Source organism: Neolamprologus brichardi, chromosome 5 (genome assembly GCF_056152115.1).
Source record: "Neolamprologus brichardi isolate AB-2024 chromosome 5, ASM5615211v1, whole genome shotgun sequence".
NCBI classification, from domain to species: Eukaryota; Metazoa; Chordata; class Actinopteri; order Cichliformes; family Cichlidae; genus Neolamprologus; species Neolamprologus brichardi.
The window spans coordinates 25,195,401-25,215,618 of record NC_142108.1 but is presented as its reverse complement, the minus strand read 5'-3'; the positions used below and the strand labels follow the sequence as shown (position 1 = coordinate 25,215,618).

Here is a 20,218-nt window from a genome sequence, read left to right as displayed (position 1 = left end):
CATTAGAAATAGGACAACTGTTGTTACAGTCTGTGTGGGATGGCAATATTAAATTTCCCTTTTGCACTTTGGCAACACGTGGGGGCTGGCATGAGGTGTGTGTGTGCTGTCAGCTGCCTGGCACACAGAGCCCATCGCCCTACTATTGAAGAGTTTCTGCATTGCTGTCATTCCTGCTGTGGGTAGCTGATAGCACCACTAAAAGGTAAGACAGAGCCACTCTGTGCTTTCCACAGACCGGCCTACTACATTTACAGTAAGTTTAGTTCGATAGTGGATATAATGTTAGTGATGAAATCCTATTTTTATGTTATATATTTATAATCTGTGGATTGTGCATAGTCACCGAATTTACAGGCTGGTATTATTTGTCTGACAAGGTAAGCGATAAATGTTGTCCTTGTTTAATTATTCATGATCATGATCAAAGTGTTTCATTATCACACTTGGCCTGGTCTCTGGGGTGTAATTCAGTAACACAGCACTATCGAAAGCTTTTTAAAGTAATGTGATTTTGTAGTCTTAAAAAAAGGCCGTTCCAAGAACAAACTAAAGGATTGTTGTTATTCATGTACTCTGTTCCCAGATGGCAGGAGGAATCTTCAACAACTTGGGCAGTCTGTGTAAAGTGGATTGTGCTAATGTTCACCCCTTGGTGTGTCACCTGTGCCATGAGCAGTACCAGTCCCCATGTTTATTGGACTGCTACCACATCTTTTGCGCCCGCTGCTTGAGAGGTCGGACTATTGACAATCGCCTCAGCTGCCCCCTCTGTGGGTAAGAGAGGGCACTTTGAAGTTCGTCATGGTCAAATTAGACTATGAAAGTATAAGTCAAACATGGTGTTTTAGTATGTGCTTAGGAGACCTGAGCCTCCACATCACACCAAAGCGAATGACTTGTGGTTTTGGTGGCTTAAAGACACTCTCATTTTGAATTACAACCTTACACAATTTACAGCAACATTACTTATAATTTGTATTAGAAAGTTGAGTAAAACTGTCAAAATATGATAAAAACTGGATTCTTATAAGAAAATATAACTTTACTTCTTGAAAACACCTCAAGGATTTTGGGCAGCGCTGCTCAACAGGATTGGTTCCATGTAAATTAAAAAATAGATTGTTTGGGTTTGTGCAGGAGACTGAAGAAGAACATCAAGTCTCACTGTTTTGTTTTTTAGGGTGCTGCTATGACCCACTGCTGGCCTGGTGTGGGTAGGGCAGAACTGAGTGGCTGGAGCAGCTGCAGGGTCAACCCAGTCTCTTATTTAGCCCTTGGCCCCAATACGCAAAGGGGCTGCAACTTCCATGAAGCCATGTCACAAAGCAAACAAAGCATACCGGTATTTGGCAGCAGTGCTAACAGCTTAGGACAATCAAAAGAAGTCACATGATAGCAGTCCATTTAATATCTTATTAAGGAATGACCCGTGGTTCACAGTCACCTTCAGATCTGCAGTATTAACTTTCCCTCATCAAAGCATGGGTTCATAGAAAAGGTCCTCTGATACACAGTGATTATATCAGTCTTGTTCTACTGTGTCAGAACGCATCTGAATCAGATATAGTGGTGATGAATTTGAGAGTATTTTAATTATTCTGAGATGCTTTCTACTTTCTTGTAGTTTCAAACCCGGAACTGCTTTAAAAAACCAAAACATTGTATATCAAATTCCCCTGGGTTTATATCTGAATTTATATTGATTCTTTACACATACCCATATTACACTGCCAATGAGGTATGTAAATTTATTAAAATACAATTCCCTTGAAAAATTAATGACTGTGGAACCCCACATCTAACTTCCTCAGAGCTAGTTTAACTGTCATGAGGTGCATCAGATTATATAGTCAACAGTAAAAGTCAAAGTAATACCAACACATATGTTTTTTCACAGTAATAACACAGTGGGCACAAAGCCACTTTGCTCTGCTGTCTGAGCTCAGGATACAGGGGCCCACTGTCTGGCAGCTATTTCCATCAGCTAACAGCTGCTCACTCAAGAACCACATAATCTAGGAACTCACAACTCTATTAGTAGAACACAATGGATCCCTGTTGGTATGAAAACTAGATAAAATGTTCATAGTGGAGGCGAGAAGAACGATATTTAAGTCAAACGGGCCTGTGCAGATGTGGTAATGTAACAAAAACTGGCTACATGTGGTCATACAGCACTTGGGTTTCAATCTGCATGTACAGTGTTTTTATAACCCTCTAACCCAGTTTCCTACACGTGATTCAACCCAGTCCTGTATTTATTTCTTTAAAAACGGGACTGGGTTGAATCACGTGTAGGAAACTGGTTTAGAGGGTTCTAAAAACACTTTATTTAAACAGGTTAAAAAAAAAATCAGTGAAACAAGTTTTGGGGTCTACAACTAGGTTTAAAAAGGTGTGTGAAAATAAGACACTTTCTTACCAAGGTAGTAATTTTATTCAGTACTAATTAGATGTAAGGTAATTTAATTGGTTTATAGACAACTAATCGCTCTTCAGTTCAAATTTATTTCTTAATCAAACATAAACACTCCAATTCAACCTTTGAAATTAGAAATTTGCTGCAGTTTATTCCATGTCAGTTAATACTGGGCGAATAGGATATTTTACGCTATAAAAAAAATAAATATTGATAATCTCTAAACAAATAAGTTTAAAATGTTGTGTTTAAAGTTCAATAAATTGAGAACACTACCAAAAAATGAGTGAAGTGAGAATTTGTATTTCAGACTCAAGGTAATGACAAAAAGTAAAATTCATCTTTCAGAGTCAAATCTGCCAATCAAAGAGCAGAGCCAAACTGCCAATTAAATACCAGTATTTGGACGATGGCACACTTACAGGTGTCAAAATAAATACATTTGTCACACAGAAAGTGGCCTACTAAAAGGAAAACATCACTTTAATCTGAGTAAATGCAGTGCCATCTTCAGGGATTTCACAAGAATGCACTAAGTCATCAAGGATGTACGATTAACAACAGCATTTTAATGTGTTATTATACAACTTATTATATGCCTTTAAAGTACATTTAGAAAACTTGGAATTCTTCTCATTGATCAGCATACCAATGAAAGGGAGTATTCACCCAGTGTTTAACTTAAAATGAGTCAAAGTGGCCGAAAATATGGAGCAACTTAATTATACTGGGATTTCTTTTTGGACATTAATTAGCACAGATAAACTCATTCAGTCCCTCCAGGTACTGCTGGGACATTATTTTTCTCTTCATAATTCTCAGTCTTCATGTCATTCAGTCCCAGCTCTTCATTCTGTTGAAACGAGCGGGTGTACTTCTCAACAGTCATCTCGGGATCTGGCTCCGGAGCGTAGACATTCTGTAAATAGCTGTTCCCTGCAGGGTCATCAAGGATGACATGGACATCGAGTTCTCCTACAATGATCTTGTCTATTTTCTCTCCAAACTCACGCAGCTTCTGTATCCGATCTGCAGTGCTGCTGTCCCCACAGATGAAGGGGTTTTTGGAGACAGTCAGGTCTTTGATGTCTTTCAGCAGGCCCTCAAGAGTTGTGAACTTCCCACCCAGGGCTGCCATCCCCAGCTCGAATTCCAGCTCTGGAATGATGACGGCGCACGTCTCTGACTTCAGCAAATCTCGGGTCATGTCTGAAGGATCGGTGATGTGCAGGGTGATCTTGGTGCCAAGCGCCTCTGTCGCTCCACCTGATTTCACCTCATTGGTCCGATGGCCACAGCTGTCACAGTTAGTAGCCATGATGATTACCTCCTTGAAGTGGGGGATCTGGACCAGTTTCATGTTGGTTGAGGCTGGTGCGTTGCACTCGGGACAGTTAGTGTTGAATGTCAGAACTTCATTTCTCATCGTCTCCAGGTCGTTGCCCGCTGGTTCCTCATCCAGGTCGTCATCTGCCTTTATTCCCAGCTGTATATCCTGCCGGACTGTCCGCTTGAAGGTGGTTACTGTGAGAGCCTCATCTTTTTGCGGTGCTACAGGATTTTCCACAAAACTGTTCCCAGATGGATCCCCAATCACCAGGGTGAACTCATTTTCAACCTCTTTTAGCTTCCTGAGCTTCTGGATGAATTCTTCTATCTTCTCAGCCACCTCAGGATGTGTGGCTCGCCTCACAGCCTGGTCTTGCTCCAATCCTGCCACTGCTCTGTCTAAAAGACCCTCAATGGTAGACAGAGAGCCCTTCTGAGTGAAGGCAGGGATTTCAAAATCCAGCTCGGGGATCCTTGTGGTCGCGCTGTCTGCTTTTACAACCTCCCGGTTTAGGTCCTCTTTTGTTTTGACTTTAAGCGTGTAACACACGCCTTGCTCTTGAATCCGACCCGCAGACTGGATTTCAGTGTTTGTCCAGCCACAGTTGGCGCAGCTGAAGGAGCTCAGAATTATTTCTTTAAAGAAAGGGATTTTGGTCAGAAGCAAACGTGTTGTACCGTTCTTGTAGCAGTTCATACACAGGCTCTCGATCTCAGTGGGCTGCCAGTCGTCGTCGTCTGCGCTAATATCCTTGAAAACGCTGCCACCTCGAACATGTTCCTCTGAAATAACAGACATGTTTAACGCTGACTATAACGTCGCTTTGTAGACAAGGTTACACACGCTGTCGTTTTCCCTACAGAGATAGCTCTTGCTAGAAATTTCCAGATAACACACCACCAACCTTCCGCTACAGCGCACGTTTATTTGACAGTCTTCCGCTTTCTCTTCTTCGACGGTGACAGCGGCAGTGTTTAGGTCTCCAGTGCTGCCCCCTCAGGCTTGCTGCAATACTGCACCAAATTATATTTTTGCAGATCACTGGAAATATCTATCTATCTATCAATCAATCAATCACTGGGACAGGGGTGTGTTTACTCTGTGCTGCATCACATTAAAAGCTACTTTTAGATGCTCCATTATTCACAAGGGGTCACCACAGTTGGTAGCTCCACATGTTTGATTTAGCAGATTTTGTGCAAGATGGAATGGGTTTTTTGCATGTTATACAGATTTTAAATTACTATGTGTTGAATCACAGCCTCCTGTAAAAACACTGTCACGATTTGCAAACTGATGAAATTATTCTCTGATATAGACTGACAGTCAGGCCCTTTTTTATTGCATTTTTTTGGATGACAACTCTGGACTGCAGAGATTATAGTTTAAAAAGAGCTGCATGTTACTGTGTCGTTATTGTTTTAGTGATTCCCAGCAGGAGTGAACTTGAAAATTCACAAAATACTGTTTCTAGATAACTTTCATGATTCCTCTTAACATATTTTTTTAAGCTGTTTGTCTTTGCCACAGATACCCATCTATAGTAAAAGGGAATAATAGCCTCCCACCAGAGGACCGTCTTCTGAGGTTTCTTGTTGACAACAATGCAGATGCTGAGGAGGCGGTGCAGTGTGCCAATTGTGACCAGGAAAGCAACAAAAAGGTACTGATCTAACAGACCAACATTAATTCATGTTAAATGAGCCCATGGATATTACCTGCATTCTCTTAAAGGCTTCCAATTCTTTAGTCTTTATTATGACAGGAAAGCCAGGAGAAGGGCATGCAGTAAATAGCCTCAAAGCTCACTTGAATCCAGCAGTAAATAGCCTTAAAACATACGGTTCACATGCTTAACCCAGCCAGCTTTACCAGGATCCAAAACAGTCCCTTTTAATGGCATGCTTATTTCATAGCCACATATTAGGAGACAGGCGACCTATTACTTGGGCTTTATAAGTGCATAGGAGAAACCAAAGGCTAACAGGGATGCAGCTTTTAAAGGGGCTGAATTCTTAATTTCTGCAGGAGTGTTTGTAGAACTTCAAAATTTTTCACTTCAGCTTTTCAGTTTTAATTTTTTGATGTTTCACATGCAATTTTAATGCTGCTCACATTCTTCCTATAATATATGTTCTCTAAATGAAAGTCTAAATGACCACCGAGTACAACAGTGAAAATTTTAATATAAAACATATTCATAAATCTTTTAAAACATTCTTAAATATTCTCATTTATACAGGACACAGGGGTGATGTACTACTGTAACACTTGCAGCCAGCCATTGTGCGCCACCTGCAGGGAGCTGACACACAAGGCCAGAATGTTTTCCCACCATGAGATTGTGTCCTTGGCCAAACGCACCAAAGCCAAACACAGGAAATGCTGTGAGTGCCACCTGTAATTTACTCACCTACGAGGCTCAATTACACCTGTGTAGAAACATGTTCATAAGAACTGTAGTTATTCCAGTGCTATGGCTGAATTTTCCTGGCTACATGTTAATCATACTCTCACACGCAGTGGTGGGTAATTTTTAAAAGCAGCATAAAAAGGAGTGGTGTTAACACCCCAGTCAGAATGAGTGTGGTCTTTAAATTTAATCAGCAACCTGTGCCTGTATTATGAACCTTATTTGTTACATAGGGCCCACTAGAATAACAGAATAGCAGTACTTTAACTCTGGCACTCCTGTGAGCTGAAGTTAAAAGGCATCTTTGTCTCTTCGCAGCTCTCCACGAGGAACCTTACATCCTATTCTCTACAGAGAATAAGTCTATGCTTTGCATCAAATGCTTCAGGGACATGCAAGTGTGAGTGAACCCGCTGCATAAAATTTATGATTGTCAGAACTTCTCTTCTCTTCTCTTCTCTTCTCTTCTCTTCTCTTCTCTTCTCTTCTCTTCTCCATGCTAATTCAGGTGTGTTTTTGTGTTTTCCCCAGGGAGAGTCGGAGTCACTGCATTGATATTGAAACTGCTTACGTGCAGGGTTGTGAGATGTTGGACCAGGCTGTGCTGGTGAGAGAGTCCTGTTTGTTCATCTACATATTCATGACACTCAAGGCAAAAAAAAAAAAAGCATTATGAATAATTCAGGTACTCTGAAGTGTTGATAATAATGTGAGATGCGGTGCAGGTGTTCCCAAAATTTGTTTAGCTCATTAAAATAACATTTTAATTTGTGCTTCTATTTGACTGCCCATTTTTTGGGCTTACCAAGAAAAGCTTGCATGCCCAAAGTCTATAGAACTGTAGAGTCATATATGTGACATTTTCAAGTAGTAAAGTATTTCCAGTATGTCCATCCATTTTTTGCCACTTATCCTGGTCCAGATTACAGGACAAGCACTTCAAGCATAGTTCCTCAGACCTCTATCTTCCCTGTAACACGCCTCCACCATCATAACTAAGACTGTAAAGAGATGTTTTCATCAAGGCATCTGAGAGACATCATCTTTTATGTTCTGGTTCATAAGATCAGATCCATCCTAGTCAGATATCAAAACCACCATTGGATCAGGAGGTGCACAGGCTCTACTCTGAGTAGAGGTCTTATCAGTCTGCTGCTCTATTCTTCCTTCACATATTAACGAAACCCGAAGATACTTAAACTCCCAACTCCTCTTGCCTCAGGTCTGATCCCCAGCCTGGCTGAGAAACCATGTCCTCAGGCTTGAAGGTGCTTGGGGAAATATTTCAGAAATAAGGGCGGTTGTTGTGTTTTGTGTGCTTTACCTGGAACTGGGCAATAAAAAAAAACAGCTACACTAAACCAGTCCAAATCTCAAGGACTTTATTAAGTATATCTGTACAATCAAGTGCTACAATCAATTGAACGATCTTGCATTCCCTGAAATAAAAGATGATTCCCATTAATTAAGTTGTTAAAAAGCTCACGATTGTCACCAAGCGCTCTTTTCCCTCTGTAGGTGGTAAAGGAACTGCAAACTTCAACTGGAGAGGCGATCCTTCTGCTGAGAGCTATGCTAGGAGAAGTGTGTCTGAACGTGGAGGAAGAAGAGAACGCAATCTGCAGTCTGTTCAACAGTTTGCAGGTCACATATTGATCCGATTTTATTCAGCTGCTGTTGTTTATCCTCCCCAGCCAACTGTAGGAAGAGAAAACTGCTTACACAAATATTTATTTGAATGTGTTGACAGTGTTTCAGTCTAGCTCTGATGATGACGCATCAGAATGTTTAAACACTGTAACCACAACAGGCGCTGTGATGACAGGTGTGGTGAGGTGTAAAATGATCCCTTAGCTTTAGAAAAAGGGTTTTGCCCTGTTCTCTTCTTTGAATCTTAAAATTGTTTACTGGAAAAAGATCCAACTGTCTCTAAACATCTGTCTATAGAAATATTTTTGGGTTTAAAGTGAATGCAGAGATCATCTCTAACACCAAATGTTTTTTATTATGTTCACATGATCCATTGGGTTACCAGGATTTAATGTGTCAGGTCTGCTTAGATTAAATTAGTTGCAGAGAAGTGGACTAATCTGGACTAACTGAATGGCTGTCAGATAGTTTGCTTAGATTTAACCATCTGCCCTAATCATTAGGGGTGGGGGAAAAAATCGATACTGTGTAGTATCGTGATATTTTGTTTGCTAATAATGTATCGATACAGGGACAGCAGAAATCGATATTTTGATACAAAAATTTTTGCTCTGACTTCAGAGCATGTTGATCCTTTTTCTGAGCAAGAATCCTGACATTCCTTCACTGTCCAAATGTGTTTAACTTTTTTTATGGCAGCAATAAACATGACAGTTTACTTATTTTAATTTAAGACATGTTTTATTTTAATTAAGTTTAAAACTTTTTTATTTAATGTAAAATTATATTTTGTTTTAATTTACTTTCAAATTCTTCAGTTGCTGAATGGGCTGCATAGTTTTCATAAATTGCATAGTTCAGAATAGCTATAATTGTACCAGATGGTTGCATTCAGTTAAGTTGGACTAGACTGTAATACAAACCGTTCAGTTTGTCAACAATAAAACTGACTGACTCACTGAAATGAGAGAAAGACTGAGTGTGAGACTTTGATATTAGATAAAATGAATATTGATAAAGTTTACCTTTATGTACAGAATCTGAATATCACAAAATATTTTTAAAAAATTGCAATAATATCATATCGTGCGTTAAGTATTGTGATAATATCGTATCGTGGGATGTATGGTGATTCCCACCTCTATTAATCATCTTCTTCACAGAAATAACACATGGCACATTCTGGCACCATTAGCACTGCTTGGCCACTGGATGTCTCTGTTAACCTTAGTGTGAGAGAAGAGTGAATTTTATTTGCAAAATGCACAATCAAACAGAACAGAAAGCACACTGTGGATTTTACATGTTGAAAATTAATGTTAGAGACCTCAAGGCTATTTTACGGTGGATAAAAGAGTCTGTTTTCTCTTTTCTGATGTGACAGGAAAAACTAGAAGAGAGGAAGAAGATCCTGTTAAAAGCAGCTCAAAGGTAAAAACCACATTTATAAAGAGTTAGCTTTCTTACATTGTTCCACACAGTTTGTGTCATAATATTTACGAAGCCGAATGCCATTATTCCACTGTCACTGTATGACTTGATACCTTTTTCCATTGTATCATGCTGCATTGTGCTCAGGGTGATAAATAGCAGTGCCCTGTTTGCTCTGGAATAATCTCTGTCCGCACCGAACACCTTTTCTTGGATGATTTTCATCAAAGCATGGAGCTGAATTTAAACCACTTCAGTAGGATTATATGTTTGCAGCTTGTGTCTGCATCCATTCAATGAAAATAAGGCCAACTGAAAAGTGTTGGGAAACACATATATGATATGTAAATCACAGACTTACTGAAGTCTATGATATCAACAAAAGCAACTGCTCCGGGAAAGCCTAGAAGCTGTCTGTAGATTTTCTACATTTTGCATTAAAACAGAACATATTTACGACGACTGATGGGTCAAGTGAAAATATATAATACATTGTCTTGAGAATATTATCTTTTCTTTCCCACTTTGCTATTTACTTTTTAGCTGCCTGCTTGTGCAGAACTTTTGTTTCTCAAACTATTTAACATTGACTCTATGCCACGAAAATAATTACAAATAGATTTATATTAGAATCAGTAAACTTTGATTAAATGCCACTGTTGCAGCTAATTAGTACGTTGGTTCAATTAACTGCATATCAGGTAAAATTTATGAAAGACTAATGGCTTATCACCAACTGATGATAAACTCGCAAACTTAAATTTGTGTTTATCCAGGTTTTTATTTTGTCTGGAAAACGTTGCAAGCACTTTTGCTCGCCTCTCCAAGCACTCCATGTATACGTGTGCATGATTGAATGGGAACAATTTTATGTATTTGAGTGGGTGAGTGTATAAAGTTGCACTCTGTGGGGATCTTTAATGAGATTTTTTGTGGCCGATGTCCTCCATCTCTTTCTGTCTCCTTCTTGCCTGGAAGCCAGCCAGCGGCTGCCTTCCCGGAAGAGTGTTAAAGGCTATTTATGTCAGGCTTTGTGTATCTGAGCCAGCATCTGTGCTTGTGTGTTTGTTACAAGAAAAGACAGATAGATTAGCTCCTGGAAATATGGAGTATGTTGTTTGCGGTTGCACCTCCTGAGCTGATTCCTCTGTGTATTGTGGCAAGCGTGAATGTGAAGGTGTAGTCTTACATATTTGTGCATTTGTGTGTTTGCAGCCAACATGAGGAGAAGGAGAAAGCACTGAAGGAGCAACTGTCACACCTTACTGCACTCCTACCTACCCTCCAGGTTAAGTGCTGTAAAGTAGACAAATGTTTCTGTTTCTCCACAACTATCAGACCTTGAAAGAAAATACTAGGATCCTTAATAAATTAAGAGTACACACAGAACAACATAAAATACTCAAATACCAGAACTAGTAAAAGAATGAGTAAAAATGCAAAATATGAGCAAAAGGTACTTGAATTACCTGATTGTACTGCAATAATGCAGTGAAGTAAAAAAATCTGTCTGCATATAATTCTAATAATAAATCAACTTATTATGATGTGTTTTGATTTAACTATGACATATTCAATTAGCCAGTGTTGAGCTGTGGTTACAAATGAATCAAATGCTGAGATTTTATCAAAGTTGCAGGTTTCTGAGAGAATACACAAGATGCCCCTTCAGTGTCAATCCCATCATGCACTGGGCTGTGGCAATTGTGTGACGAGTATCACTCCCACCTGGTCACATATTAACACTTGTCACATTTTAAAGGCACAATCTAACAAATTAAATACAAGAAACCTTGTAAAAAAAAACAACAAAAACCTTTCTTTATAAATACAGTTTAATACTATCACGGCTGTATCTGCACAAAATATTGACATTAATGTAATGTAAACTTTTATAGTGTAATACATTATGTTTTAAATCATTAATTCAAAAAGGTTGTGATGATTATTATTTATTATTTCATCTTCATAATACATTTAGTGGTTAAAATGTTAGCAGCACTCCAATTTGTGGTGCAAAAACTCGGGTAAAAGCTGTAAAAGCTGACGTCGTGTCACATATTGTGAAAGCCAACCAAATAGAATCTGTTTATGGAAAATTACATCACAAAACTAAAGGAAAACAGTAATAAAGAAATAAAAACAGTACGGTGGTAACAAAACAGCTGATAGCATACGATAAAGATTATAAAGTAAACAATACATCACTGTTTTTTACAACAAGGAACTACTTGTGTTTAACTGTATTTGAACTGGGAAAATTCTTCGACTTTTAAGGCTCTGGTTTTCTCTTTTTAAACATTCTGGGTTAGAATTTCATCCCATTACACCTTCTTTTTTTAACTTAAAAAACAGTTTATGTTTCAAAAACAAATCAAGCAGCCAATAAAAGCAACAGTAAAAAACAAAACAGCTAATAGGTTATTTCAGTAGATTTGTATTATATAGATCTGTATACATTTGCAAATTTCTTCTTCTTGCATCTGTTTTTTTTTACTCTAATCTTTAACTTTTCATCCTTAAAGGTCCACCTTGTCACCTGTTCAGCCTTCCTCAGCTCGGCTAACAAGTTTGAGTTTTTGGATATGGGCTATGTAAGTATAGCAAAGACTGGGTGAACAGAAACTGTGATCCATGTCCATAATTTTGACAGTATTTTAGTATTTTTTGCAATAAAGTAAAACAGCCCTTCAGTATAAGATGTACGAAAGTAACAGTGAATGAGTGAGTATGGAAGAAGAAGCATGGATTAATAACAGGAGATTGCCCTGTCTGCTGCGTACACAAAGGGCTCTGCTCTTTCTGGGGAAGTTTTCTTGGCAAGAGAAAAGTTGCAGTATTAGCTGCACTGAATAGGCTGATAGATGAGGTCCACAGTGTCTTGGGGAGGTTAAACAGGTCACTGAATCACACCTGGATGTTCTTGCATACACAGCAACTCATGGAGAGGCTGAAGAGGATTGTGAAGCTCCCTCATCGACTGAAACCAGTGCAGAGCAGCAAAGTGAGTAGGAACAGCATTCATTCAGACATAGAAAAGGTTACACTGAGAAAGCAATCCACTGGAGCCTTTAGTTGTTTAATCTGTTATTCTTTTTTAGTCAGAACTACTTTTTCTTTTATATAAAGTTTTTGGCATTTTAACGTGCACTATATTTGTTTATTAATAAGTGACACAACACAGTTTGTCTGCGGATCTCTGATAGCTTAATGCAACAGATTAAATAAGGAAGAGAAATAGCTGGCAAAATGACAGAAGCACAGAGGACACACGATAAATGAATCAGAACAAAACATGGGCTAATAAATTACCCAGAATTTTACATCGGCAAGACTAAACATAGCAAAGGACTAAGTAAGTACACTCCAGCAAGCAAGGCTAAGATGTTTTTGTGTTATATGTGGAAATACATAACACAAATGCTGCAGACAGCAATAAACATCACTCATACAGGAAGAGCTATTAAAACTTATTATTAAAAGCCACTTGGTTATTAAACAGATAGATTATAATCTAGGAAAGCAAAAAGAAATATGTAACACTTCTTGGGTGAGGCATTTAATCATCTCAAGGCAACTGGAGAGCTTCAGTATGTAGATTTGTGAACTCAAAAGACATTTCCTGGTTTGGTGAAGATTCACATAATTTTTAATCTCATAAATCCAATCAGCAAAGCAGACAGCAGGAGGTGTGTCTATGAGGAAATATATCTGCAGTGTTTCTGCCATTTGTGTCTCTATATCTGTAATCTTAATATTTAAAGCAACAGATACATGCTAACAAATATATCTCATATAAAAAGATCTGTGATGGAGACATGGGTGTTATGATTGTATTATCCACAGATGCATTTTCAAATAAGTTGTATAATCTTAAAGTACTTATTTCTTTTTTTTAACCCGAATAAGGCTGAGTGACATTATCTCTGCTCTCCATTAGATCAACACAGAGTACAGAAGTGAGTTTGCTCGCTGTCTAGAGCCTCTGCTGCAGATAGGACCACGCTGCCCTCCTTCTGTCACTGGTTCCACAAGTGCTGCAATACGGTAAGATCATTTGGCTTAGAACCACTTTAAATGTAATCACTAACTGATCCCTTCCTGTGAGTTTTATTTTTACATTGTTCTTTCACCAACTGAATATTTCCACGGCATCTTTCGTATTCTTCCAAGTAAACAAAAGTCTGGGCAGAAAATTTCACACTTGTGAAGCATCCAAACTCAAAATCCCCAAATGTTTTGCAAGTGCACATGGACTGCAGTGAGACAAAAGGAGGCGCCGTGCTGACTGCCACTATGGCAGTTATTTCATCTGTCTGTAAGCTGTGTACGCTGATATATTTATGTAACTCACCTTGTCGTGTGGAGGCTGGACAGGAGGCCCTTCGTCCTGTATTAAAAAGGTCTGGTCGTGCCGTGGCCAGATAACATTCAGGAGAAGGATGCATGAGTGGTTGCACGTGCTCACAGTTCCTGCATAGTGATTTTTTTCCTCTTTTTTTCCTCAAGCTTTACATTATCAGAAGAGCGTTTGTTTTTTTTACAAAACAGATTTGTTTCATTTTGAAATCATATTAAGTCAACAGTAAATATGAGTCATCAATCAATCGATACTTTATTTATATAGCACATTTATAGACCAGAGGTACACCAAAGTGCTTCTCAATAGTAAAATATGAAATAAAATTAATTATACATTGTAATTACATTACAATGACACATGCCGCTACCCATAAAAATACGAAGAGTTCAGTCCTCTCTTGTTTTGCTTTATGTCATTATCCACATACACAAACTCCCCTGATCATTTTCTTTCCACATCAGTGTCTCGCAACTGTTCACAGGTCCTTAAGCCCACCCACTAATGCCAACATACTGACAACTCTCCTTTGCAATTTAGTTAACGCCCTGCCAATGCAAGATGCAAAGTAGGTAGGGATTGGTGGTCAGTCGGCCGCCTGGCACTATTTTTATCCCGGTTTCACAGAACTCTCTCGGATTCATCTGTAAGTTGGCACGCAGGGGCCGCCCGACCGTTTTGTTCCAGACCGTTGATGTCACTGTTTTAGCACGGGCGACGTCTTTAACTGGCGTCACTACTGGGAGGACAGGGGCTGGATGTTCAGAGGATAACGTGTAGAGCAGACTGAGAAATACATGTTTCAGACAAGTTTGCTGTTGCATCAGCTCTGGACAAAGAGGCAGGAGTAAGAGGCCACCAGGTTGCAGGTAATTTCTTTTTGAGTATATAACATATACCTTAACTTGCATTGTAAGCCCAGAATATTTATTTAACTTTTGGAGTTATCTTTAAGTCACCACTGCTGTGTAGATTTGGCTAAATTTGTTTATGAATCAGAGCCTGGCTTTAGCACTCGTGGGTACATTTCCATTGAAGCCTGTGGCACTGTAGGATGGCAGCGGTTACACAAGGTGCTTGACTGATCAGTCTTCGAACTTTACTTTGTACCTCAATTCAGAGACAGAGGAATAAATTAGCTTTTCTTTACCATATGGTAGTTCAAAATAACACCCACATGGTGTAGCCTGTTACTCAGCTGAATGTGCTGTTGCGTCTGAATGCTTCTAATGCAGGATGCAAAGCAAGCAGGGATTGGTGGACAGCCAGCTGGCTGGCCCTATTTTTATCATAATTTCACAGAACAGAAGCTCAGTGAAGTCGTACATGTAAGTTCTTTCATGCAAAGAATGCTGCTGCTTTAGTACTGTCAAAGTCGTTAATCAGCTGTGTTGAGACACAGCCTGGATTTTTGGAGATGGAAACGTGAGAGTAATCCATTCACACCTCACCCACCACAAAACGCTTTTCTGATTGTTTATGCTGTTTTAGGCATGAAGCCAAAATTATGGTCCTACCAGGACCCAGATAAAAGCAGGTTTAGTTGCGCTACCACATGCTGTGCTTGCATACCTTTACACTTTCAGAGAAGTGATGACAATAAGACGCTACTCTTTTGAGTGACAGCAGTTATGTTGATTTACTCATGACTGCACTCATGATAGTGACAACTTCTAAACAGTTCCTCTGCGGATTTACTGTCGCTGTCTGTCTTTTTTTCTGTGGTTAGTTTTTAATATGAACAGCAACAGTTGGTCTGCTTTGTCCAAATTTTGCAGTATTTTATGGAAAGAAAATGTAAAAATGTATGTTTGTCACCAAAGACATTAGTAAGATATAGTGGATACTTGATTTTGGTAGCTTACATATCTGTACTTTCATACTTTCTAAATTCAATTCAGTTTTATTTATACAGCGCCAAATCACAACAACAGTCACCTCAAGGTGCTTTATATTGGAAGGTAGACCTTACAATAATAAATCTAAGTGACCGATGAGGTTACATGTTTAAAACTTTGAGTTACAGTCGGCACGGCTTACAAAGTACCAAGGAAGAAGAAGCAAAGAGGAGACTTTATAAATTAGTCTAACTTATACATTTTGAATATGCTTTAAAAATGTGTAGCATGATAAAGTTATAACACAAAATAAGAATGAAAGAGAAATAGAACCAAAAATGGATTATATTTGCATGTAGTAAATTTTGTAAAGGTTACAGACTCTCTTGACTTTCTGGCACAGTTTTTGATTTAATTATTTCACCAAAACACACAAAATCTATAATAAATTATGTAAACATATTATAGGTTTTGACTTATTAACTAATTTAACTGTTAAGAATTGAATTTTGTTTTTAATATAAGATATTGTGGTAATATATTTTGTCCTGTCTCTTCAGGCTCCAGTCCCCTCTCACTGTGTCTTGTCGCTCCCCGTCGCTTAGTGAGATGCCCCTGGGCTCGGCGTTTGGGCGAAGGCCCACCTCTCACCGCAACATCTGCACCAAGGTTCTTTTGGCCGAGGGCAGGGAAACACCCTTCACCGAGCACTGCCGCAATTATGAGAACGCCTACAGGGTGAGCTGATATGTGTGACCTGTAATATTGTGGATTCACCTTTAGGATTTGTGGTAATTACCCAATTCTTAGGTCCAAAAATATTTTAGTTTGCACAATTAATTATACTTACACCAAGGAGTAAGAGGTTTAAAGGTGCTTCTTTTCTTAAGATGATGGTTACAAGAGAACCATCATCTTACAGCTACTTAAATATAAAAAAGATGTTTTGTTGTTTTTAGTAGGCTTTTGTAATCAGTAGAAAATAGGGTATATCAGTTATAAAGATAAATGAAATATTTTACCGTTTTATACTTACTTTATAAATCACCTGAATTTGGATGCACTGAGATACTGAGATACGCAACAGTACACAAGGAGCCCACAAAGTAAAGCAGTGAAACACAGCAGCATAAATTCCACCAGGAGATCATTTTCAACTTGTGTAGAGAGCAGCAAGTTTTTCATGCTCAGCTGCACTTCACAGGCATCTGTACACCCATCATTTTGAAGGAAAGTTCTTACAGGTTGCCCTATATATGTGTATGTCTGTGTGTTTATAGTCTCTGCAGACAGAGATGCAGAATCTGAAGGACCAGGTCCAGGAGCTGCACAGAGATTTGACCAAGCACCACTCCATCATCAACACAGATAAAATGGGGGAGATCCTGGACAGATCGCTACACATTGACAGTCAGATAGCTGCCCAGTACTCCACAGTAGAAACTATGAGAGTCATGTTTGAAGAGGTGCGCCAGGTGATACCTGACATTTAGTATGTTCTTGCCTCTTCCAGGCACTTCTGATTAAAACCTATCAACATTTGTGCTTGATTGGTACCTCTAGCTAAATATTACATATTAACAAGCTAGTTTTCACCCATTTGTCATAAATGTAGACTACAGGGAATGCAAACGGAAGAAAAAAGAAAACTGCAAATGCCAATGTATCCCTTGAGTGAACCAACTGCAGTTCCTGCAGCATTTTGCTCTGTGAGAATCAGCTTACTTTGCACCTTTTCTTTGCAGATGTGGGATGAGACTTTTCAGAGGGTCACGAATGAGCAGGAGATCTATGAAGGTTTGTCCCCAATAATGACAACAAAAATTCAAATTTAAAGAATCTTTTTTAATAGGTCTAATTAACTTTGTTTACTGACTGCAGCCCAGCTTCAGGACCTGATGCAGCTGAAGCAGGAGAACTCTTACCTCACCACCATCGCTAGACAGATCAGCCCCTACATCCTGTCCATTGCTAAAGTGAAAGAGAGACTTGAGCCCAGGTGTTGTATTAAGAAAGTGGATGACTACAATGTCTGGCAACACAGAGGCAGCTCTCACTGATAGTTAACAAAGTTTGGATCAATCTGCAGCAAAAAACAGCCCGCAAGTATAAAGTTTTTATTTTGAAATACAACACGATACAGCCTCATTACTCAAACACGAAAGCTCCAGCAAAAATAATCAGCTTTCAGAAAGTAAGTAAATTATAAAGAGTGAAAGTAACACAATATCCATAAAAGTTTTTCATCCACAAATTTATGTAAGAAAGGGTGCAACGATTCAGTGATTACATAAAGACAGAGAGCACGAGCTCCTAAAATATAAAGTTTTGGACACACATACGAATGCAAAACCTTGACATTTATTCACAGTGAATGTAGACGTGTATCTTTATCCCCACTACATGCAAAACATTTGTGACCTATTTTTTTAAAAAAACAAACAGGCTTATTAGGAAAGGCTGTGGATAGAGTTATGTTGTGTTTGTGTGTGATTTTTTTGGTAAACATCTCTTAAAACGTGTCTCGCAGGTTTCAAGGGCCCAAAGAGCACCTCGATGACCGCACCGAGACGATGCAAAAAATCTATGAAGACAGCACAATGACAAAAGACTGTCAAGAGAGGTATTGATATTTGCTGTGATTAACAGAGGGTTTCTCTAGCTGAAGACTCATGTTAAGTAGAAACTGTCAGCTAGATTAAAAGAGCTGCCACACAGCATGAAAGATTTTGTTTGTTTTGTGAATAAGAGATTATATGTACTTTAATTTAAGGACTTTAAACCTCAGGAAAAATTCTTCAGTCTCTGAGGATTTTTTCTGCCTTTGATGCAAAGGTTTGAGTGATTGAGGGAACTTTTTGTGTGGGGTTTGTGGCTTTTTTTGTTCATTTGTAGAACTAATCCCCCCCCCCCCCCCCCCCCCACACACACACACACACACAAGAAACATTTAAATGTTTATGTCTTGTTTCATCACTCTTATTAAAATGACATATAAAAGTAAAATCAAACAATTATCTGTATTTCTGTTTATGTTCACCAAAAATGTTGTGATATATGCAGTTAAATGTAGTCACTGGCATCAAAAAGATTTATGTGTTTGGTTTTACGGTGAGCATCGTCATTTATTTTCATTCACAGTGACAACCAGACTTGTGTCAAAGACAGAGACAAGAACAGCCGCCCACTGATGCTCGAGGGAGAATCCTGTCAAGACCCGCCGTACAGGCAGGCAGAGGGGCCCCACAGAGGCGTCCAGCGGCAATGAGATGCCTTCATAAACACCAACTCATTGCACCGGCGTGCTTTAATTCAGCCATGACAAGCACAGGATGGGACGTGACTCTCATGGTTGTCCACACCATGACATTTTCTCAGCAGCAGGAAGCTGTCAACAGCTCCAAGGTGAGCGCTGGGATTGACACTAAGTGGATGTACACGGAGGCCAAGGACTCACACCTGTCAGAGCCTGACTTACAGGACCTCCTTATTCAATGTGGACAAATACAACAATATCATAAAGAGCTGTCATGGGATTCATTAACAAGAGTGAATAAGGTGACGTTTCTGGATGGCCTTTTGTTGCTCTGTTTGTGTTGTTGCTGTTAGAATGATGAGTACACTGAGACTGTGAATTATCGCTCTGTCTGTTTGTTTTTTACAGTGTGTGGAATTGCATTTTCTGGTATCTATTCTTTGCATAAAACATTTCCTGTGGAGGCTGATGATGGATGACTGCCTGGGTCCGATTACCCAGAAGACCGTTGAACCGGCGTGACAGCACAGATGAAACACAGCAAATGCAATGATGTGTGTGTCATTCTTGGTGTCAGCTGAGGTCACATGTTGATCATGTGTATCATCTCGTGCATCGGCGTAACGTAAAACGGGGCAGTCTATTCCAGGATTGTGTGTGGAGCTTTTTTCTTTTTTTGCCTGCAGTTTCAACATCCACATGCAAAACGCAGGAGAGCTGTAATGGCAGAGGAGTGTGAATGTTACTGGCCTTGCCTTAACCTCCATCTCCTGCTAGCTTTCTCCAACATCATACTCATCCCCAATATGCCAGCCAACTAAGGCTTTCTGTACTGCTGCATGAAATATATTCCTCTTGGTTTGCCTCTGGACTTCATCACAGATAAGTGTCAGCGGCATGCTTTAAGGTGTTTGCCCTGCAGGAAAGCGGTAGAAAACTTTTACACTGTTACTTGTTCTCCTGCCCTTCTTTCTCCCTTGTATCTTTTCTTAATTAATCACGCTGGCATTTTAAGCAAATCCCATGATAAAACTGACAAGACTTGGCTTATGAAAGTATTTACATTTCACTGAAAAGGCTGGGTGATCTAGAGGGGCTTCCACGCAGTATATTACCAGAACAATTTGAATTTTAAATCAAATAAATAAGTCAAGGAGTGTAAATGATGTTGTTTCAAAGGACTTTTAATCTGCCAAGAAAAACAACATAGTTGAGTAATACAGAGCTTCACACTAAGTAGTAATTCAAGGTGAAACCGCCACACCTGCTACCAGCACAGAAACTATTCTGGGCACAGGTACGGATAATAATGAGGAGCCAGACTGATGGTTTGAGCAAACAGAAGGACAAGGTTATTTACATTACACCGGAGAAGCTAAAGTGGGTTTATTCAGAGCCACCACTTCAGAGGAAATATCGGGGTCACATTGGCCTTAAGGAACAGTCTTGCTCTGCAGAAGAGTCAGAGGTGCAAATTCATTAAAAATACATTTGTGACAGCAGAGTAACAAATGGCTG

The 20,218-nt window shown here is 39.2% G+C and overlaps 2 protein-coding genes across 3 annotated transcripts; one reads left to right on the top strand and one right to left on the bottom strand.

Moving 5' to 3' along the window:
• The first annotated feature begins 241 nt into the window (after window positions 1-241).
• rnf207a (ring finger protein 207a) lies at window positions 242-19,875 on the top strand. Its single transcript, XM_087840909.1, has 20 exons — window positions 242-256; window positions 343-380; window positions 587-777; window positions 5,283-5,415; window positions 5,995-6,139; window positions 6,484-6,565; window positions 6,697-6,772; window positions 7,684-7,809; window positions 9,200-9,246; window positions 10,462-10,534; window positions 11,772-11,840; window positions 12,182-12,250; window positions 13,187-13,293; window positions 16,005-16,182; window positions 16,725-16,910; window positions 17,190-17,241; window positions 17,326-17,443; window positions 17,975-18,067; window positions 18,586-19,002; window positions 19,109-19,875. The coding sequence occupies exons 3-19, from the start codon at window positions 587-589 to the stop codon at window positions 18,710-18,712; spliced, it is 1,872 nt and encodes a 623-aa protein (XP_087697035.1). The 5' UTR covers window positions 242-256; window positions 343-380; the 3' UTR covers window positions 18,713-19,002; window positions 19,109-19,875.
• Window positions 2,498-4,689, bottom strand: zpr1 (ZPR1 zinc finger). 2 transcript variants are annotated; one of them, XM_087840908.1, is made up of 2 exons: window positions 4,657-4,689; window positions 2,498-4,534 (listed from the first exon to the last, which is right to left on the bottom strand). In XM_087840908.1, the coding sequence occupies exon 2, from the start codon at window positions 4,446-4,448 to the stop codon at window positions 3,189-3,191; it is 1,260 nt and encodes a 419-aa protein (XP_087697034.1). In that variant the 5' UTR covers window positions 4,449-4,534; window positions 4,657-4,689; the 3' UTR covers window positions 2,498-3,188. The 2 variants fall into 2 exon arrangements, with proteins under 2 accessions (XP_087697034.1, XP_006782988.2); XM_006782925.2 differs by having other exon boundaries at window positions 2,498-4,686.
• Window positions 19,876-20,218: the final 343 nt, after the last annotated feature.